The sequence below is a fragment of the Neomonachus schauinslandi genome, chromosome 2, assembly GCF_002201575.2.
Source record: "Neomonachus schauinslandi chromosome 2, ASM220157v2, whole genome shotgun sequence".
In the NCBI taxonomy this organism is placed as follows: domain Eukaryota; kingdom Metazoa; phylum Chordata; class Mammalia; order Carnivora; family Phocidae; genus Neomonachus; species Neomonachus schauinslandi.
Window position 1 is genome coordinate 182,118,118 of NC_058404.1, and position 23,072 is coordinate 182,141,189.

A 23,072-nucleotide genomic window follows, 5' to 3' on the forward strand; every position below is an offset into this window, starting at 1 on the left:
TTTAATTTGCTCAATGTTCTATCCCCAAAACCCAAAATAATGCCATCTCACAGGAAGAACTAAATACATGTTTGATGACTTAATGAATGAATGGAGATGTGTGTGATTTTTATCACTTGTGATTAATAAAATCATTGGTGATAAAGTATCTTTACAACAAACTTCCCAATTAATCTCCTGCCACTAAAGTAAGACTTACCAAAACACATAAACTGCTCAAACTTGAAAATAAAGCTCTGTAGTAAAAAAGAACACAGTATGCTATGATTTCAAGCCACTCAACAAAACATGTTGAACAATCAGTTATGCACAGGAATTTATTAAGCATTTAGTTTTATGATAAATTCAGCCTCCATTACTTAATATAGTGCAGGTTCCATTAGAAACTAGAATGATTACTTTTTTGGGCATTCCTGAAAACCATTCAAAGAATCTGGACACAGCCCTAAAACATATATTCACTAGCTTAAAATTTAGCCTCCCCTTTTTTCAATTACACATCCAAAAGCTTCCAATTACACATCTAAAAGAGAATGCAGTCTATGTCAAGGTCAGATTCATGCAACTAAGCATGCTCATTAAAAACAGATGAGAAAAATTTAGACAACTACCAAAGCAGATCCATCTTCAACTATCTCACACTGCAATCTGGGACACGCTTACCTTTGCTAAGGTCACAGGCTCTGGATCAGTGGGTACGCAGCTAGTACACAGAAACCTATTATTATTCATTGTAGTAGTAGAGCTGTAGCACTATCATTAAAATCCTGCCACAAAATATCTGGTACTGGTCAAAACATGGAAAATAACGATGTTAGAACTCTATATTCTTACAACATATAATTCAGAAACCAAATAAATGCATAAGCAAATTAAAAGGTAAGGTCTTTCTTGGGGCCTCCCCTCTCTAAGTACTCAACCTCCCAATTCCCCTTTCCCCAGCCCACCCCAACCCCTTCCCAAAAGTTTAAGATATTGTTTTTAAATTGTCATTCAAATTCTTCATAGGAAATAAATTCTATGACGGATTTGAAAACGTTTAGTGACATGCCTGTGAGTGCCAGCTAGCAATTCCATCAACAAGCCTGTCTTGGCTTAAATTCATCTTTTATTAGCTAACGATATCTTTTCAATCCATAAACCAACACAAATATTCGTGAAGAAAACAAATGCTGACATTAAATGATGTAATAAGGTATAATCCCAATTACCAACCTTTATACATAGTACTTTATGAACAAAGTACTTCCTGAATTGAAACTTTTCTATATGTTCAACTTTTAAAAATGTCAGTAGAGTGCTTCCCTGTTTCTTTAAGCACAGTCAAATCTACCAGTTCTTAAGAAAACCATTCCTTTGATCATACTAGCCATTTGTAACTGCCATTCAATTTCCCTCCATTTTCTTCCCTATACCTTAAATAGAGGGTTGCCCACCATTTCTCTACTTCTTATCTACTCACTCTCTTAGATCGTTTTTTATTGAGGTTAAAATACATATAACATAAAAGCTACCATCTTAACCATTTTTAAGTGTACAGTTCAATAGTACTAAGTATTCATATTATCAGGCAACCACCACTACCACCCAACTCCAGAACTCTTTTCATCTTACAAAACTGAAACTCTGTACCCACTGGCCAGTAACTCCCCATTCACCTCTCCCTAGCTCCGGGCAACCACCATTCTACTTTCTGTCCTTATGATTTTGACGACTCTAGGTACCTCATATAAATGGAATCATACAGTATATGTCCTTTTGTGACTGGCTTATTTCACTCAGCATAACGTCCTCAAGGTTCATTCATGTTGTAACACGTGTCAGAATTTCCTTCTTTTTAAGGCTGAAGAATATTCCATTGTATGTATATGCCACATTTTATTTATTCATTTACCCACTGATGTATACATTCAGGTGGCTTCCACTTAAATCTTTTTTAACACTAATTTTGTGTGTGTGTGTGTGGGACTCAATTCCCCATACCAATGTTTAAATTGATTCTTGAGGGTTAATGATTTTCTTCTTGCCAAGTCTAATAGTTTTTCCCAATACATCGTATTTCTCTATATCAGAACTACTAGCCACTTTTCATCTCTTCTCTCTCTATCCCCCAACTAAGGAAGGGAGGGAGGGAGAAGAAATGATTTATAAAGATTCACATAACATAAAGAGAATAACATAAAAGATGGCAATGGAGGGCACCTGGGTGGCTCAGTTGGTTAAGCGACTGCCTTCGGCTCAGGTCATGATCCTGGAGTCCCAGGATCGAGTCCCACATCGGGCTCCCTGCTCAGCGGGGAGTCTGCTTCTCCCTCTGACCCTCCCCCCTCTCATGTGCTCTCTCTCTCTCTCTCTCTCATTCTCTCTCTCAAATAAATAAAATCTTAAAAAAAAAAAAAAAAGAACTTCTAAAAAAAAAAAAAGATGGCAATGGAACAGGGAAATAAAATAAAACTAAGTTAGAACATGCACAGAATATACATGAGATCCTAAAAAACAGCTATGAAAAGTAGACAAAGGAAACAAAATCAGTCATAGGGTTCACAAAATAAGCATAAATCATCTTCTTAGGAATACATCTGTTCCTATTAAAGAGACCTAAAAAAAAAACCCATTCTTTGTGAAGGCCTTCAACAGATACCTTGCAATATGGTAGACTCTGCCCTCAATTATACAGCCATCCATTGTCTCCTGAAAACTTTCCTCTCTAGACTTCCAAGACAATGTACCTTCCTGATTCATCTCCCATGCTTCTGATGGCCATTACTTATTTCAGTAGCTAATCCTCTGCTTTTGCCTTATTAGCAGTATTCCCAGAGGCACTATTCTCTTTCCCTACTCTTACTGAACTCTCAAGTCATATGACCGTATTATACCTTTATGTGAGTGAATAACAACTCTCTGTTGTTAATTTTGTTCAAGAACACAGCCCTTCAGCAACCATAAGCTCCTAGTGATAAACATTTGTTTTATACTTTCTTTTTACCTGATTACACATGAAGGAAAACAACTGATGATGGAATGGAAATTTACTTCAATGGAAATGACATTTACTATTTCATTTTGTCAGACTGATTTAGACTCCGCTTTTAAACTAATAACTTAAGTAAGCAGTTAGCTTTAAACACTCTAAATCAAAAGTATCTAAATGGTCCACCATTTTCAACATACGGAAGAATTCACACTAACAGAAAGAGAAAGAGAAACAGAAGACTGGCCAAATGTTAGAAGAATGCTCATTAAGGATCTCATATTGAAGAGCACCTTAACCAGATGAGAAGTTGGAAAATAAGCTGTATTTGTACTAAGTACTCTATTTAGGCAGAGTAACCATCCACCAAGTGAAAAGTATTTAAGTATGACACACATACTATGTGATTTACCCTATTTTTTTATCATTCATTCTGAGCCATATGTTTATATATGTAATATAACATATATATACATATATGATCCAGAATTGCAAAAATGTTTAGTTTTCAGAAACAAGTCATGTTCATATTGCAATTGAAATGGTTATTTAATATCTTTGAAAATTTTATTTTCATTGAATTTGTAATTTGCATTGTTTCCATTATAATTACTTCTAAACTGCTAAGTAACATTCAGTAGAATAGCAAAAAAGACCCAAGTAAATACAGGCTTGTTTGAAAAGAAAAAAGATGTTTGTACAACTGACCATCTCTGACGAAGAGAATACCACTATCAACAAACAAGTCCCTTATCCAAAAGAATAAGAATAAAATTTGGTCCACCTAAAGTAGAATTTAATATAGTGAATCTCCTGCAATAATATATTTTAACATACAGAACTGTGACCAGAGTCCATCCTACCCACCCACTTCCCAAAACAAAGAATGGTAAAGCAAAACTTAACACAAATCTATATAAAATTGATTCCCAACTGTTGGGGAAAAGGAAGAATGAACAGTAAGATGTTTAAGAAAGACTACTGTTTTCTAAATAGTCCATCACAGTGAAAAGTGGACAGCCCTCATTTTTACCTTCTGCAGAAGGTTCTGTTACTGTACTCCAAACTTGAGGTATCCCTTGAGTCTGTGAACATAGCAGAGGAGAAATGTAGAATAATTCAGGTGCACAGAAAACCATAATAAGGCAAATTTACAAACAATTTTAGAATTGTACTTCCTTAAATTATAAGAAAACTTTCATCATATGATGAATTACATGCTGGAAAATTTGTTATTTGAGAAAAAATGAGGCTCGCAACATATCTATTTCATGAGTTCCCAAAGAACAGAAACTGTCAAATTTCTAGAACCCAAAGTACAGAGGGATGTGATAGGCAACTGGTCTCTGCATCCTATTCTGAGAGGTGCTCTCTATTTCAGAATAAAATCAAAAAAAGTATAAAAGACACAGCTGTCTCAAAGTGAAGTATCTTCCACAGATTAAAAAGGCATAACTAATCCTAGCAAATCAGTATACACAATGACCCTAAATCTCTAAAAGTATCCTGAAGTAAAAGAGGAAAAGGGTCAACAATAAAAGAGAAACAGGAAAGAAGAAAATGAAAATAATAAACACCAAAGTGGTTAACCCCAATAAATAGATATGAAATGAAGGAAACAGGGAGACTGAAATGCTGACATAAGATAATGATTAAATAAGATCAGAAACTTATTGTGAGTGCTCTGAATTATGTAGATAATTTTATCAAAGAAGAAAGCTATTTGATTATTCTAAAAAGGACACACTTTATGCAAAGTACAAAGATCAATTCTGATTAATACAGAACAGTGTTTTGCAAACTGATCAAGTAATATTCATGCTACTCCTCTAACAAAAATCCATGTTAAGCACACTTAAAAGTTGGTTGATAGAGTAAATGGGCAGTATGTCTGTGTTGCCTATTCTCCACATACAAGAAACTATGACTACAAAAGACTTTTGTTAGTAGTACAAATAATGACATTTGTCATTTTGAAACTAGACTCTACCTCAAGAACAGGCCTTCCCTTGTATAAACTGCTTTCCAAAGACAATGAAAACCCAGTACCTCTATAGACAGCTAAGAACAGCTTCTCCTGAAACCAAAAGTATCATATAAAAGCTGAAAAGTGCTAAAAACCTGAGTTAATAGCACCAGCATTTGAGGCATATTAAGAGCCCTGTGTTTTTAAAATGTGCTGTATTAACTACAAATATCTTGAAAGCAATTACTCCAGCAGAGTGCCTCCCAATGAAGGGGTGGGGAGAGATGAGAGGTAAATAAATGTCCCTTCATGCAACTAACCCTCTGGCCTCACCTGCCCTCTGGCAGACCAGCATACTTCCTATTGTCCCATCCCACAGTGCCTAACACATACCCTGATGCTAGATCATACCACATCTTTTAATTACGTGTTAATAGACCTTTCTCCAGTAACAGACTACAGACAGGTGGAGGACGGAAAACATATTCTTCATCTATGTATCTTCCATAACTAGGACAATGCCTTGCTCATAATAAATACATTTACTAAAATATGTGCCCTGTACGAATCCGTTAAATGATTCTCCTCAAGCCCAAAGGATCTAAAATCACAAGGAAGAAAAAAAAATGGAATTCATTCTGGACAAAAGGAAAAAGTTGATTCAAGTCTTCCTTTAAAACACTTCTCAGAATTACTCATTATATTAAACTCAAAGCTAGTCTTCCTAAGTGAATTCATCTTCCTTAACTGTTCTATATTATAAGGCTTTCCAAAACAAGAAGCTGTAATAGTTCCTAATATTTAGTGCGATAACGATAAAAATGCTAAAATACACTACCACCTCCCACAGACACAGTAAATGGTGCTCACCACTAATTTCTACAATAACATCCTTCTTTGCTACTGAGACCAGACACAGATCAAGCTTCCTTAATACACAGCTAGAAGCACCACCACCAACTGGTAAGCACTGGTTTATGAGTAGAATCTTCCTTACCACTCCTGGAGCAGCTCATCAGGTTTAAACATCAAGGCTAGTGAGTCTGGTCTCCCTCTGACTGACCTATTTTCTACTATTCCCCAATTCAGATGCCTCTTCCAACTGCATCAGTCTCCAAATCCCCACATTCACCATGTTCACATCCATCTTATAAAATCAGTGGTAATAAGGGATGGTCATTAAGCACTTGCTATGTGCTAGGCACTGTTCTAAGCACTGTAGATGTACAAATTCATTTCATCCTCAACAATTTGATGTGATACACAATTTTTACCCCCATTTAGCAGATGACAAAACTAAGACACAAAAAGGTTAAGTATTACATCTAATAGCAAAAGACAAATATTAAAATGGTGATTTATAGACTAAAACTAAAAAAATTACTATATTTCTGATTTACAAATTGTGCTTATTTGAGGGATTTAGAATTTAAGTCTGGAATTACACATATTCATTTACTCATTTTAATGTGATAACTTGTATATTGCTCTCTATCTTTATTATTTCTAAGAACATTTTATGTCTTTCAAAATCCTGCTGAAGAGTTATCTCCCTAATGAAGACTTCCTCATAACAAATCTGTCCATTTCCTTAATCTCTTATAATAGTACCACTTACCTAGTATTTAATCACGCCTTCATTAATTGTTATTTAATATTTCATATGTGCACATGTAACAATACCGAAAGGCCCTTGAGGAGAAAGGCCTTCTCTTACACTTCGTGCTCTACCACAGTGAATCCTATGCATACTGTAAATATACAAATAAATATTATATAAATGGATGCCACAAAGATAATGACACCTTCTAATGTGCAAAGTCTATATCTTTACTCTTCTGATAATGCTAAACAATATGCACAGATATCCTTACATTTTTTTTCATTCCGATCTCACTGTAACCAACAACATACACCTAAAAAACTGGTCGATTTTTATCAGCATGTAGAGATCCACGTATACTTCCATACCCAGAAGAATATCCTTATGAATATCAAGGATCTATGTAAAGGAAATATTTATAATCCTCCTTACTTTTAGAACTTTAACATCCAAGGTAAGGAATCTTTTTCCTTTACAAATCCTTTTATGTCACATTTACATTTTTGTTTTCCAAACAGAAAGAAAATACTCTTGATCATTTCTCTCTAGCTAGGATTTATATACACTTGAAAACAACCATTATTTAAATGCCTACATCTCTCTTCTCTCAGACAATTTCAGTTCCTTTAAATTTCTAATCCAAAAAAAAAAATTTTAATTAAATTAAACCTTCTGCAAAATTTCCAAATGTCTATTCAATTTGTAAAGCCCAAAATTATACAGTGACCTTAGGTAAGATAAGACCCATGCTGAACAGGATGGAAAGATTACCTCATGGTTGTCACATGTTATAATAACTATTTAACCCAATGAGCTACCATTTTTAAAAACAGTACATTACTTAATCAGTTTTTTATCTATTATAATGCTTAAAATGTATATATAACCAATAATTTTCTACCTACATTTTCAGATGAAGGTATCTTCATCAGGTATCTGGCTACTCTTTAACTGCATTCAGTAATTCTAACAACGTATCCAGTTTATCAAAATCTATCTGAAATCTAACACTAGTTTTTTAAAATGGTTTTCATTTGCATTGGACTGCTGCCATGTACAAACTGACCAGGCATTCTCCACACAAGGAAAAAAAGTACATTCAGGTGACACTGAAATTTTTCTATGTGAGATCAGGATCAATTTCGGCATCATACAATTTTACTTTTCCCCAGTTGACAACTCCATAAAGATCTTAGGTCCATTTCACCCTCCAGAGAATTGTATACTACAACGTATTTAGCCTAGTATATCTGCTCATCTTATTTATGAATATTATGAGACTCAATCAAAAACCTTATAGGGGCGCCTGGGTGGCTCAGTCGTTAAGCGTCTGCCTTCGGCTCAGGTCATGATCCCAGGGTCCTGGGATCGAGCCCCGCATCGGGCTCTCTGCTCGGCGGGAAGCCTGCTTCTCCCTCTCCCCCTCCCTCTGCTTGTGTTCCCTCTCTCACTGTTTTTCTCTTTGTAAAAAAAAAAAAAAAAAAAAAAAAAAAAAAAAAACCTTATAAAACTTTCAGTACAGTGGAACATTTTAGTTTACTCAGCATCATTACAAGGACAAGTCAACATTTACTAAGTGCCTACCAGATGATGCCAGAAATTATGCCAAGCACTTTTACTACATTACTCATTTATATCACATAAAAACTGCATTTTATAAGTGAATTTTAAAATGTGCCCAATGTCTTAATGCTCATAAACAGAAGGACTGGGATTTAAATTTGTATAGCTTTAAAGCCCACATACTTCCTATAGCATGCCACGTCCACTTCCAGCAAATTTCAGGTACCTGAAAGAGCCCGAGGGGCCACCATTTATGGTCCACCTCCTCATCCCTTCCCAGAACTCCTGGTCAACCTTCACAGCCTTTCACAAACACCACCTTCCATGTATAATCCTACCAGAGAGTTAATTACTCCTTCCAGTGAGCTACCCCCATATCCTATACTTACTCCTATTACGATACACATCACCATTTATTGCAATTATTTGTCTTTCTTACTCAGCTATTTACACCTCATAGCTCAGAGATACATTTCATTCATCATGAATACCTGGCATCCAATGCCTAGTTAGTACATCACAGATACAACCTGTTCTGCTACAGGTGCTTCTGTGTCACTAATTAGCTTATGTGCAACTGATAAACAAGAATCATGTCGAGAAAATATAAAAGTCTATCATTTCAAGTGTGACTTTTCCTCACATGTTATCATTTTATACCTCCAAGTAACAGCAAACGGATGCAAAGTACCCAGAATGGCAAATGTCCAGGCTCTGAACATACTGTCTGCTCACACTCCTTCCTCTCAGTCCAATTTGGCCACCGCCTGTGTCAGCAAAGCTTGTGGCTCACTTCTCAAATTCGTGGGCTCTGCCTTTGCATAATTTAGCAACCTCAACCCTAACACCTCCTTCCATGAAGTTATCTTGGCCTACTTGTAAAGGCCTATACTCACTAGTGTATTGACTGATTAGGAATTTAACACATCTTTTGAACTTGTGCTAGTATTTTTATTAGTACTATTAGTGCATTGGTTACAAAGCTGCATAGGTTCTGAGTAGCCTGCTTCAACCCCATTTTTTTCATAAACTCTGTAATTTTTAAGTTCATAATTTTCCAAACATAACCTTTTCAAGAATGCATGTTATCTCATGGTCACAGAAATGCCTGTACTCAAAAGTATTGGGTGAGCTGAATTACTGAGTAGCCAATGCTCATCAGGTATGATACATTCATTCATTCAACAAATATTTATTGAATATCAAAGTAAATAGGGCACTGCTCTAGGCGTTGGAGACACAATGACACAGTGTCATTGTGCCACACAATGGGCACAGTATGATTGTGTATGTTTGTATGTGTATGCAGACATGCACGCACACCAGTGTGTGTATTATATTCAACTAAACACCCTTGAATTACATATTATTGCTAGAGACACATTCTGATCTCTATACCAGCAGTTTCCAAACCTTTTCAGAGGAATCACTTTTTGTTTCCTAACAAAATTCTTAAACAGAAACACGATACCCAGAGAAAAGCAGAATCCTGCACACCCAGCATGCCCTGTCCCTGAGGTATCTCCAGGATACCTGAGGTTTGTGAGGCTCTGATGTAAAAACCACTGATTAGCAACAATACCCTGTCTTACATGACCGTTAATAAATGTGTCACGTGTATTGAGAAAATCAATTAGGTCACTATAAAGCATCTAGGGGAGGTTTCACTCGAGGCCCAAGGCTCATTTCTCTCTCTTCCCATGCAGCTGTGTTAGTAGGAGCCTTAAGACTACTCCTCCCACATACTACTCCCCTAGGAGGGAGTACACATGTGAGAGACGGGTTTGGAGAAAAAGAAGCATATGGTTTGTAATTTAGGCCAACTCTTCGGTGACTTGGGGAAATCTTACCATCATAATGGCAAAATCTTAGGGGGTGGAAATTAAGGTGAAAGCCCAGGGGAAAAAAAAAGAGATTTAAGAAGCTACCCAACTTGGAAAGGCCTTAACTCACAAAATAAAACAAAACAAAACATGCTCACAGATCACAAAAGATCTCACCAGACTTCCTAGGATCAGAAACCAAAACGGGTTTAAGGACAGAGTCCCGATAGATTTAGGACACACTAATAAACAAAATAAACAAAGAACCCCTGCTCTCTGAAGCTGACATTCTCAGAGGCAGGAGAGAGAAAGGAGATCAACATAATGAATAAGTCAATTATACGATATCTTAGAAGATGACACATGGGGGCGCCTGGGTGGCTCAGTCATTAAGCGCCTGCCTTCGGCTCAGGTCATGATACCAGCATCCTGGAATGGAGCCCCGCGTCGGGCTCCCTGCTCAGCGGGGAGTCTGCTTCTCCCTCTCCCACTCCCCCTGCTTGTGTTCCCTCTCTCGCTGTGTCTCTCTCTGTCAAATAAATAAATAAAATCTTTAAAAAAAAAAGAAGATGACACATGATATGGGAAAAAGAAAATGTGAAGCTAAGAGAGACAGGAGTGTCACAAAAACAAAGGTAAAAGCGGAGAGAGAGGAGTGTGATCTGTGATCTGAACTAGAATAGTGAGGGTGGGCCTCACGGAGGGTCCATAAGGACATCTGAGGTCCTGCAGTTGTGGAACAGCAAGGAGTCCAGCTGGGATGGAGCACCGTGAGTGAGACAGACCAGTGGCACATGACAGGAACAGAAGAGGCAGGAGGGGAGGACAGATCATGGAGAGGCTTACAGGCCTTTGTAAAGACTTTAGCTTTTACTCTGAGCCACCACAGGGCAGGGAGCAAATATGATTTATATTTTAAACAGATCATTCTGCTAAGTGAAGTCCAGAATGCAGCAGAGCACAAGCAGACACAGTGAGACCATGAGGCAGCTGCTGCAGTTACCTAGGCAAGAGATGGGAGCTGAACCAGGGTGGAAGCACCATGGGTGGTAACAAGTGGTCAAGTCCTTCTTCCTTCATTCAAGCACAGTGGGTTAAGTGGGTTCCACTCAACTTATCTCATATCCAAAATCTAAAATATACTAGTAGCAACAGACGCTTTAATGGATCTCTAATTCCTTTAGTAATGCCTCCATACTGCAGAGAGACTTCATACACAGGCATACCTTGTTTGATTGCACTTCTATTTATTGCACTTCACAGATATCAAACCAGCCACCATGTTCCCTTAAGCCTAATCTAGAGTAAGACCCTAATTCTCTTCAGTGCTGTGGAGACTGAGGGGAGGAAGCTGCAGAAGGAAAGTCAGAAGCTACACAGGTTGGTTCATGAGGTTTAAGAAAAGAAGCCGTCTCCATAACAGAAAAGTACAAGGTGAAGCAGCTTGTCGAAGCTATAGCAAGTTCTCCAGAAGGTAAGTAACAAAGGTGGCTACACTCAACAACAGATATTCAGTGTAGACAAAACAGCCTTATGTTGGAAGATGCCATCTGGGACTTTTGCAGCTAGAGAAGAGAAATCAATGCCTGGTTTCAAAGCTCCAAACAACAGGCTGACTCTTTCGTTAGGGGCTAATGAAGGTGGTGACTTTAAGTTGAAGGCAATGTTCATTTACCATTATGAAAATCCTAGGGCGCTGAAGAATGATGCTAAATCTACCATGCCTGTACTCTATAAAGGGAACAACAAAGCCTTGATGACAACACATCTGTTTACAACATAGTTTATTGAATATTTTAAGCCCACTGTTGAGACCTGCTGCTCAGGAAAAAAAAAAAAAAAAGATTCCTTTCAAAATATTACTGCTCACTAGCAATGCACCTGGTCACCCAAGAGCTCTGATGGAGACATACAATGAGATTAATGTTGTTTTCATGCCTGCTAACACAACATCCATTTGATGGCCCATGAATCAAGGAATAATTCTACTTTCAAGTTTTATTATTTAAGAAATATATTTTATAAGGCTATAGCTGCCATAGATAGTGATTCCTCTGATGGATCTGGGGAAGTAAATTAAAAACCTTCTGGAAAGGATTCACTACTCTAAATGCCATTAACAACATTCGTGATTCATGGAAAGAAGGCAAGATATCAACATTCACAAGAGTGTGGAAGAAGGTGATTCCAACCCTCATGGATGATATTGAGGGATTCAAGGCTTCAGTGGAGAAGGTGACTGTAGATGTGGTGTAAACAGCAAGAGAACTAGAATGAGATGTGCAGCATGAAAATGGGACTGAATTGTTACAATTTCATGATCAAACTTGAACGGATGACGAGTCGTCTCTTACGGATGAGCAAAAAGAAACTGGTTTCCTGAGACGGAATCTACTCTTGGTAAAAACGCTGCAAAGATTGTTGAAATGACAACAAAGGATTTAGAGTATTACATAAAACCTGGTTTTGCAATTATGAAAAAAGTTCTCCTTTATGTAAAATGCTATCAAACAGCATTGCATGCTACAGAGAAACTAAACTGTTCATGAAATGAAGGGTCAATCAATGTGGCAAACCTCACTGCTGTTGTACGTTAAGTACTTGCCATAGCCACCCCAACCTTCAGCAAGCAGGACACTGTTCAGCCAGCAGCCACCAACACTGAGGCAAGACCTCCACCAGCAGAAAAATTACAACTTGCTGAAAGCTCAGAGGATGATTAGCACTTTTCAGCAATAAAGTATTTTACAAATGCATACAAAGGTATGTACATTTTTTATTTTTTAAAGAATTTATTTATTTATTCACGAGAGACAGAGAGAGAGAGCGAGGCAGAGGCAGAGGGAGAAGCAGGCTCCCCGCCGAGCAAGGAGCCCGATGCGGGACTCAATCCCAGGACCCTGGGATCATGACCTGAGCCAAAGGCAGACGCTCAACCGACGGAGCCACCCAGGCGTCCCAAGTACATTATTTTTTTAGACGTAATACTATCGCACACTTCATAGAATACAGTATAGCATAAACATAACTTTTATACACACCAGGAAACCAAAAAACTCATTTGACTCACTTTACTGTAATATTTGGCTTATTGTGGTGGTGTGTACAATGTATCTAAGGCATACCTGTAAGCAGATTAAGGTTTTCTGAGTTTTCCACCATTCTAGCAATTTCTCCCCCGTGAAATTTATATTCTTTCATTCCTAGTACTACCCAAATTCCTATTACTTAAAAATCGTATGGGGCAGGGAAATGGAGAGATAGATTTTTAAGTGTATGTATCTTTCATTTAAGTCAGTGATATTTTTTCCTTCTTTTTCTTCTTCCCAGTGTATTTTAACAGATGCCTCTTTTAAAAAGTGAAAACAAAAATGTAAGCAAACTATCAACCTTCTTGTACACTAATAAAAATACTGAGCATTGATGGGATAGCTTTCTATATTTTCCCATTTCCAAATGTTACCACAGCCAGTCTAGTAAACTTTATGTCTTTATCCTCCTATGCAGTAGTCTGTCTCACCTTCCTCCTCCTTTCCTTTCATTATTCAAACTTGCAGAGGAAAATATATACAACATAAATGTTTGGTAAAAGAATAGAAACACAAAAACATTAGGAAAATGACATTTTGGTTGACTCTGTCACTCAAAAATAAAATAAAAATAAGAAGAAGAATAAGCTTAATGGACTTCCTTTTTTTTTTTTCTTTTTAAACTTCAGTAGCTTTCTAGTATTAGGGATCAAGTTGAGGTTTAGGTCATACATTTTTCCTGCCTTAAACAATTGCTGTCCATGAGACAGCTTGAGGATCTAAGGGCAGAAAAGTAGTAAAATATAAATCACAGAACTTTATCATGCAACTCTTAGAAGACTTCATAATTTATTTCAGGAAAAGCTTAAAAGTTCTGTGCCTTCTGAAGACTTTAGGAACTGTTCTCAGTAACTAAAATAACATCTTTGGGATCCATGTTTATTAGATAAACCTTTTATAATAATGTCACTTAACAGCTGAAGCAATATTCCACAACTTTAAGCTCTCAGACATGCATGATCTTATTTATTCTAGTATAAGGTATCAAATTATCTGAAAACAGGCTGACCCCTAATGAATTGTAAGATAAAAATCATTTTTCAAAATCAAAAGTGGAAAAATTATTTACGAAAATATAAATATCCTCACAGAAAATGTTATTTTGATTTTTGTCATAAAATCATTTGCAATTAGTGAGTTAACAATGGTTAAGCAGGGCAGAAGAGCAGGTGAAGGATTCAGTTCACTGAAATAGTCTTACCTTCTGATGTTTTCCACCGTTTCCATAAATCCTCAACAGTTATATGCTTATCTTCTCTGTGCAGATGACTGTGTTTATTAGTAGCATCTTTATATTTCATATCTTCTCTGATAAACTATAAAAGAGAAAACATTAAGTAAATTTAAATTCACAATTTTATAATCTCTGTACACTCAGAAACAAAATTTTGAAATCCAGTAGGTGGCAATTTTCAGATAACAACTGGTACATTTTTGGTATTTTATACTCACATTATACTTACATTTTTGTAAAATATTTAATAAAATGTCTTCTACTACTAATCATAACAACAACAAAAGTCCTTACTTAATGCTCATTATTTACCAGGTACTATCCTACGTTATAGTATGTCTATTCACTCTCACACACACACACACACACACACACACACACACACACTCATTTAACTTCATGATAATACTATATTATGTATCCCCATTTTATAGATGAGAAAACCAAGACCCAAAGAAGTAAAATAATTTGCCCAAGGTTGAAAAAATAACAAATAGCAGAGCTAAGTATATTATGCTCAACAGCATATTATTATATATATAAATTATATACATAGTGCATTTTTACCAAATACTTAGTGACAGGGGTGTTTCAAAACACAGTAAATACTAATCTCAATTACTGCCTCATATATATTATATATAATATATTATGCATTTTTACCAAATACTTAGTGACAGGGGTGTTTCAAAACATAATAAATACTAATCTCAATTACTGCCTCATATTTCTGTGTTCTCCTACATGTGAAGCTATTACTTATAGTTGAGAGGCATCTGACTGCAGTGTTCAGAACTAAAGCATTTTATAAAACTGAAGTAGATCTCTATTAATCTTACTTTAAAATATAGAGAGAAAATACACTAATATTTTCTTTGCTAAAAACTAACCTGCTCTGTATTCATTATAGAAAATCCTTCAGTTGCTCCCCACTGTCTCCCAAAAAAAGGCATTTGCTTTTTATTCGGGAGAAGGAGAAGCAAACTCCTTTTATGGCTTACATATCATTTTCCAATCCTATCCCCGACAATCTTTTTAGCCTGATCTTTTGAAACTTTTCCCATATAAACTCATTACTCTAATTATATAAAAGAAATAGTTTTTTAATATTATTTTACTTGATATCTTTATTGATTTTTTCAAAAATATAAGATCATACAAAAGATTATTTCAGAAATCCATAATGCAGAAGGTGAATATCCCCTATAGCTCCCAAGGCATATTTTTCTGACTTTTATATACTGACAATGAATATCATTTTCAGACAAAGGCCAAATTTTGCTTTTGTGTCATTTTCTGCTAAAACTAAAAAAAGAAGTTTTTAACCTAATATTTAGTATAATATTGAGAAATCATTTCACTTTCCTGAGATTTAATAACCTCGTCTACAAAATGAAGAAACATTTTAGGATCAACACTACTCAACATGTCATGAGACTGGCATTGGTCAGGAAACTGATACCTGTCTACAATACATATAAAAACGGAGAGAAGCCATTTAGAAACCTTTATAGTAATTAGACATTTTCAAAGAATCTGACCCAAGCATGTGATAAATGTACTTACCGTGCAGGCCCCATCTATAATGAATTGGAAATGAAAATTCTGGTCCTTCACCATAGATACTTTGAAGAGCAATTACCTAGGTCTATTCTAGTGCTTATTAATTTTGCTGTTCTAACTAGTGCCTCACTCTGTTCTTCTAAGTACCCTTTTTAAAAGTTATTTTTAGGGCGCCTGGGTGGCTCAGTTGGTTGAGCGACTGCCTTCGGCTCAGGTCATGATCCTGGAGGCCCAGGATCGAGTCCCGCATCGGGCTCCCTGCTCGGCAGGGAGTCTGCTTCTCCCGCTGACCCTCCCCCCTCTCCTGCTCTCTCTCTCTCATTCTCTCTCTCAAATAAATAAATAAAATCTTAAAAAAAAAAAAGTTATTTTTAAAGGGACCTGCCTCATTGCTCCAACTCCTATTTCATATTTTTCTAATTTCCTATTTCTGCCAATTCCTCGTTGTTCTTCCTGATACCTTCAGAATGCAGTAGATATACCTGGAAAAATCACTGTCACTGAGATGTTCAGAAATTGCCCCTAGCTTGGAAAAGGTTCAAGAGCTAGAGAGAAATTCTAGAATGAAAAGCATGATGACAAAAAAAGCAGGGAGGAAGCCTGCCTTGGAAATGGTCCAGTCAGTTGGAACAAATGGCAACTGTTTCATATATGTGATACATGAGGGAAAAAAAAAGTCCTAGGAAATTCTCTTCACCCCATGAACACAAAGAACCTAAAAGTAGAGTTCTGTGGCTTTAGGATCAATGTATTTCAGAAAATAGAGCTGATTTCCATATATAGGCTAGATGAGGCATTCTAGCTACTGAACTATTTTAGTAAGCCTAGGACGAGTATATAGATATCTGCCAAAATATGTGATGAACAAAATCAAAGAATTAAGATATCGGAAAAAGGCAATTTAAAAAAAAAAAAAAAGCTCAGGAAGATTATCTATAGTTCACTTAATGTAAAAGAATTATCTGGCTCCCAAAAATGTTGGGTCAAAACTGAGTAAACGCAAAGAATTGTATTTTCCCTGAAATTATCATTTAAAAATTAATACATGCTTCTGTTTTAAAACATGACCCCAGGATAACACAATTCATAACAAAACACATTGAAGTGTATTCTGTATCTCCTACATCTTCAACATTTTGATCTAGATCATCACTTTGATCATCACTAGAATTACTTTTGTTGAAACTAAGTTGGAAAAATTTTAACTGAACCAAATGCACTAAAACTCATCAGCTTCCATTAAACCCTCTCTCCAGTATGTTTCCTATAGATCATTTTGACTGTTCAGACTTTTCTAAAACTTCACAGAAAACTGAAAATTATAAAACTGAGGCAAGGCTAATAGAGAAATTTTAAAAGCAGTCACCAACAATTGAAAATGCATGAGAAAATGACAAATACTTCTTACTTGTTGAAACCTGTGAATTAAATCGGAAAATAGAATCTGAAATTCTATAAGGTAAATCTTTAAATAATGTACTGCAAATAACGTGGTAAACATGTCCAATTATGTACCTAATTATACCTACTATAGGAAAGGCTGAATTGATAATACAAATACAGAAGTACTCAAATAAATGACTACTGAATATTCTTCTCAAAAACATTAATACAGATGATTCTTTTAAATACATTCTTCTAAAACCATTATGGAATCTACATATCCAGTTCAGGAAGTTAGTTTTTAGATGATAAGCTGATTTCAGTTCCCTGTATCTTTAACATATATATTATTTGCATTTTGTATTTATATTTTTGATGCTATGTATTTTTTCTTTTATTTTTACATTTGCATTTATATTTTGTATTTGTGTTATTTTTATTACAGTGCTTAATAAAATCTGACACATGCTAGTACAGACATATTTGAGGGCTCTTTTCAGCCTATACCTCCTACCCTACCAACATAAGGGTAGTTCTCTGAATGTGTTCAGTCATCCCTCCTCAACCTATCACCCACTGCCACAGCTATGTGACTAAAGGATGGACACTTGACCCAGAAGAAAACAATCCAGAGAATGACCAGGATGAAAGGATTCTATTTCACCAGGAAATGCAATTCAGACCATAAAAGGCTGGATCACTTGGTGATGGCTCTGGATTGTTAAGGTAATAAGGAAAATGGTGTTGAAGGTAACATTTTATGACCAGACAAGATAAACCATGTACAGAGGAAGCCAAAACGTAGAGAAAGAAAATAATGAAAGAGAAGACAGAAAGAAATGGCACCAGGAACTGCCTCGATTCTTGAGGACTTCCCGTTTCAGTTCCTCAGGAGGCCTGGGGCACACAATTCTTGTGCTGATTTCCATGACATAACAATGATACATAGGTATTTCCCCTTTTATTTTTAATTATACAATTTTAAGATCTCAATAGCCAAGGAGAGGTGATTTATCATCACAGTTAAGCACTCAGACTCTGGAGTGTGACAGACTATATTCAAAATCTGATTCCACTACTTGTATTCTTTTTAGCCTCATATTTCTCCTTTGTACAGTGAGGAAAATAAAATTACCCACTACATATGGTTATGAAAAAGATTAAATTAAAAATTCATCCTTAGTACACAGAAGTGTTAGACAATAAAAATAATTTGAGTTGTTATTGCTCTTGAAGTTTAAAGCCTGAATAAATTAGTTTCACCCTGACTAGACTGGTAGGTTAATACACATCTTGGAAAATATCAGACATTTATAAAGCTACAATTTCCCAATACTCTTAGAACTACCATTTCAGACATTCTGAAACAAAATACATAACACAAAAATGAAGAGGAGAACCACAACCTTTTCACTGACTATGTAAGCAGAGATTTTCCCAAAGGACACTTGTCATCAAAACAACAGTGTCCAAGGTCTGCTAGGTGAGTCAGTTAAGCAAATACGTTCCTGGAAAAAAAACTGCAGGGTCTTCCTGTCTTGAAAATAATACTAAAATAGCTTAGTATAATGTCTCAGGGGAAAGAATGCATAACCAGAAAGGACTACTGTTACCCACACTTGTACAGATGAAAAAGGAGGGTTGACAATTGATTCGATTTGATAGAGTTATTTAAGTTATTTAAGGAAACCAAATACTGGAAGTAAATTTTACAGAATTCCAAAGTTTAAGTCCTTCACCGCTATCCTAACCTGGATGTTCTGAAAAATGCACTGATTCCCAAATTCTTAGAAATGATACCATGCTAATAAAGCATGAATTGCCCATGTATCTTCATCCCAAAACTGAGCATAGTGGGGGAAAGCACAGATTCCATCTTCAGACCGTGAATATCTCAAATGTATTATTTGCTATATGACCTTAGTAAGCTACTTTCCCCTCTGTGCTTCAGTTTTCTCATGAGCAAAATGGTAATAACAGTCATATATCAAAAGTGACTTATTACACATGAAATGTAAAAAACAGTGCTTGGTATATAGTAAACACTCAACAATGTCAGCTATTTCATGTAAATCATTTATTTTTTAAAATAATGAGTTAAATCTTTGCCTTGTTATGCACACTTTATATCATTTCTTGAAGTGGCAGAAGATAACTTTGAGGTACTACAGAACACCACTGATAATCACTGATCTAAGTGTAGTAATATCAAATCTTGCTTGATACCTGCCACACAAAATGCTGTAACAGTGCAGAGATACGGGCTAGTACTAAGATATTGGTCTTAATAACTTTGATCTTATCATCTAAGATGGATGATGACACCTACACAAAAACGTAACAGAACACAGGCAAATGGGAATATGTTTTCATGGAATTAAGAATGAAAAAGGTAAATCACTTAACATCTGAGAAAAAATTCTTCAGATCCTAAATTCAAATATTTTTTCAAACATTAAAATTCTATACTAAAGAAAACTTCAAGCTGATTTAGACAGTCTCTACACCTTAACACAAGCATAACTTTACACTTTTGCCCAGTAGCTACAGGATGTTATCAGTCCTTAATCCCATTCCCTAAACCTCCAAACATCAAAACCCATCAGTCAATCCCCAGTTTACCCACAATAAGTGCACCAATGACCTCCTTAGGATTCTGTTCTGTTCTCAGAACAGCTCAGAGTTCAAGTGGCCTCACAATGATTCTCAACACCATCTAAGCTAGACTGTAGCCTTTTATGAGGTAGGTGGAGAACTTAACCATTATTTATGACACTAATTCAATTGAATGATCAGTTAATAGAAATGACAGATGACATTCAAACAACTAGTTTACAAAGACCTGTAAAACACAATATATTTATGAGCTGAAGTATGCCAGTCATTTGTTTTACAGGAACCAATACATGACCTATATCATGACTACTCTTCAAGATTATTGCTGATTATAATCCAAAAATCTGTAACAAAATTACCTACGATTCCATCAGTCTATCCAATAGTAAATAAGGAAATAGAAAGAAAGAAAGAAAGAAACAACTATACTGTCCTTAAGAACACCACAATAAAAGTCCAAAGGCAGAGGCAAATGACTTATCTTCTGTGTTCTCATTTGGAAAATAAAAGGTAAAAAATATCTTAAAAAATTATAAATATAAAAAAGAACATAGTTTTATAAACATATGGGAGAACATTTGTTGCTTTTATTTATTATTATTATTTGTTATTTATTATTATTATAAAAACAAGTAGGTATTGTGGCAAGTAGAGATACACCAAAGTCTAGTTTTGGCCCTAGTTTCTGGCCAAAATCTACTATTAGGCTTTGGTCTCAGTTTCCAGAACTCTGAACACACACACACACCTATTTAAATGTCTTCTGGCCATCCATGAACTTGTGGTGATCAATACTCATGAGATCACATAGGTCAAAATTATATCCATCAAGCATAACAACAGTAACATATAAGGTGAGTCATTCAGATTTAACATTAATATGTGAATTTTACTTTAAGTATAACTAAGCATTCAAGATGTAACAAAAAAATCTCCTGTTTTTTTACTGGCTAAAATTTAGTAAGTCAGAACTTGTATTTCCAGCTAAGAAGAGGTTACAGATACAAGGTTTACCTTACCCACCCTCCCCCAAAACGACTAAGAAACCAGATAAAATATATGGAACGATGGTTTTCAAGACATTGAACATCAAGACAACAAAGTACAGTGATCCCTGAAGACCAAAAACAAAGTATGCCCTGTGACTGCCCTAAATTAATTCCTGAAGAGAACTACCAGGATAAAGCACAGGAAGAGGGAACCCAGGCAGAGAATGACAGTCCCCTGAGTTGAAAAGACAGAAGTGGGGGAGAACTAAGGAGGGTAGGGATTACAGTACTAAGTACCAGAGAAGAGTGAGCCACAGAGAAAGAAGACTGGATTATCTAGAAAGGGTACCTTGAGTCTTTAGTAACTACTATCACCCCATGCATGCAAGAAAGCCACAGCAAGCCAAAGAAAAGAGACACAAAAAAAATTTTGAGCAGTCTTTGAAGATTACAAAGGACAGGGAATAGTGCTTGTTCCAACAAGACAAATGGAAAATCTCCTAATTTGTAGGTCATCAGGTAGAATACTAAGAAGGGTTTTGCCCTAGTACTGAGGAATACTAACCCAGACTAAACTACATTGATTCTGCCCCCCCCAAAAGCTTATAAATACAAGCCAAGGGGATTAAACTGTTTCCATGTAACTTAAACCTGCCCTAGAATAAAGCTTAAGAATACTTCTATGTATACAAAATACTCAGTACAAGGTAAAATCCACAATGTCTGACATCCAATGAAAAATTACCAGGTACTCTGAGATACAGAAAAAAACAACCCACAACTAGGAGAAAAGTCAGTATCAAACCAATCCAAGAATGGCAATGATGAGAGAATTATAAACAAAGACATTAAAATAGTTATTATAGCTATATTCTATATATTCAAGAAGCCAGAGTAAATACTGAACATGTTAATGGAGACATTTAAGACTGAAGTATTTTTTTCAAAGACCCAAATCAAAATTCTAAACATTAAAACTACAATGACTGAGGGCGCCTGGGTGGCTCAGTTGGTTAAGCAACTGCCTTCGGCTCAGGTCATGATCCTGGAGTCCCTGGATCGAGTCCCACATCGGGCTCCCTGCTCGGCGGGGAGTCTGCTTTGCCCTCTGACCCTATCCCCTCTCATGTGTTCTCTCTCATTCTCTCTCTCTCAAATAAATAAATAAAATCTTAAAAAAAAAAAAAAAACTACAATGACTGAGATGAAAAATACACTAAATGAGATTAATAATAAACATAACAGACTAAAATATCAGCAAACTTAAATACAATAAGCATGAGAAACTATCCAAATTAGATAGTGAGCTGTGGGACAACTTCAAGCAGCCTAACATAAGTGTAATTGGAGTCCGTAAGGAGCCAAGAGGGAGTGACAAAAAAATATACTTGAAAAAATAATGGCCAAAATTTTTCAAATTTTATTAAAACTATAAACCCACAGATCCCAGAAGATCAATATACCTCAGACCAGAAACACAAAGAAAACTACACCAATACACATCATAATCAAATAGCTTAAAACCAGGGATAAAGAGGGTAATCTAAAAGCAACTGGGTAGGGAAGGGGAGATAAAAGACACAATAGGGGGGCACCTGGGTGGCTCAGTTGGTTAAGCGACTGCCTTCGGCTCAGGTCATGATCCCAGGGTGCTGGGATCGAGCCCCGCATCGGGCTTCCTGCTCAGCAGGAGGCCTGCTTCTCCCTCTCCCTCTCCCCGTGCTTGTGTTCCCTCTCTCGCTGTCTCTCTCTCTGTGTCAATTAATTAAATAAATAAAATCTTAAAAAAAAAAAAAAAGACACAATAGGTACAGAGGAACAGAGATAAGGAGGATAGCAGAATTTTTGTCAGACAAAAAATACAATCCAGAGACCACTTAGGAAGCATATTTAAAGTATGAAAGAAAAAACTGTTAACCTACAATTCCTACCCAGCAAAAACATCTTCCAAAAATGAAGGCAAAATAAAAACTTTTTCGGACATACAAACAGTAAGAGTTTATCACAGAAGTCCTGTACTGCCAGAAATGTTTTTAAAAGCCCTGTAAGCAGAAAGAAACTAATACCAGATGGAAATCTGAGCATAGTAAGAACAGTTTTGAAGGAATAACAAAGGCAAAAGCTTAAGTGAGTTCAAGAAAGAAAGAGATAAGAAAAATAGTACACAAATCCTTTTGAGGGAGCTCGTTGGAAGAGAAGGAGAAAGCAATTGGGCAATAACCAAAGGGAGAAATAGAGTCAGGACAAGTTTTCATTATTGTTGTGTTTTATG

At 36.0% G+C, this 23,072-nt stretch overlaps 1 protein-coding gene across 1 annotated transcript in view; it reads right to left on the reverse strand.

The window, feature by feature from the left end:
- Window positions 1-23,072, reverse strand: part of STIM2 (stromal interaction molecule 2) — a 147,147-nt gene that overhangs the window by 44,041 nt on the left and 80,034 nt on the right. Inside the window, 1 exon segment of the mRNA XM_021679453.2 lies at window positions 14,217-14,331. Within this exon segment, the coding sequence (XP_021535128.1) occupies window positions 14,217-14,331 (115 nt within the window).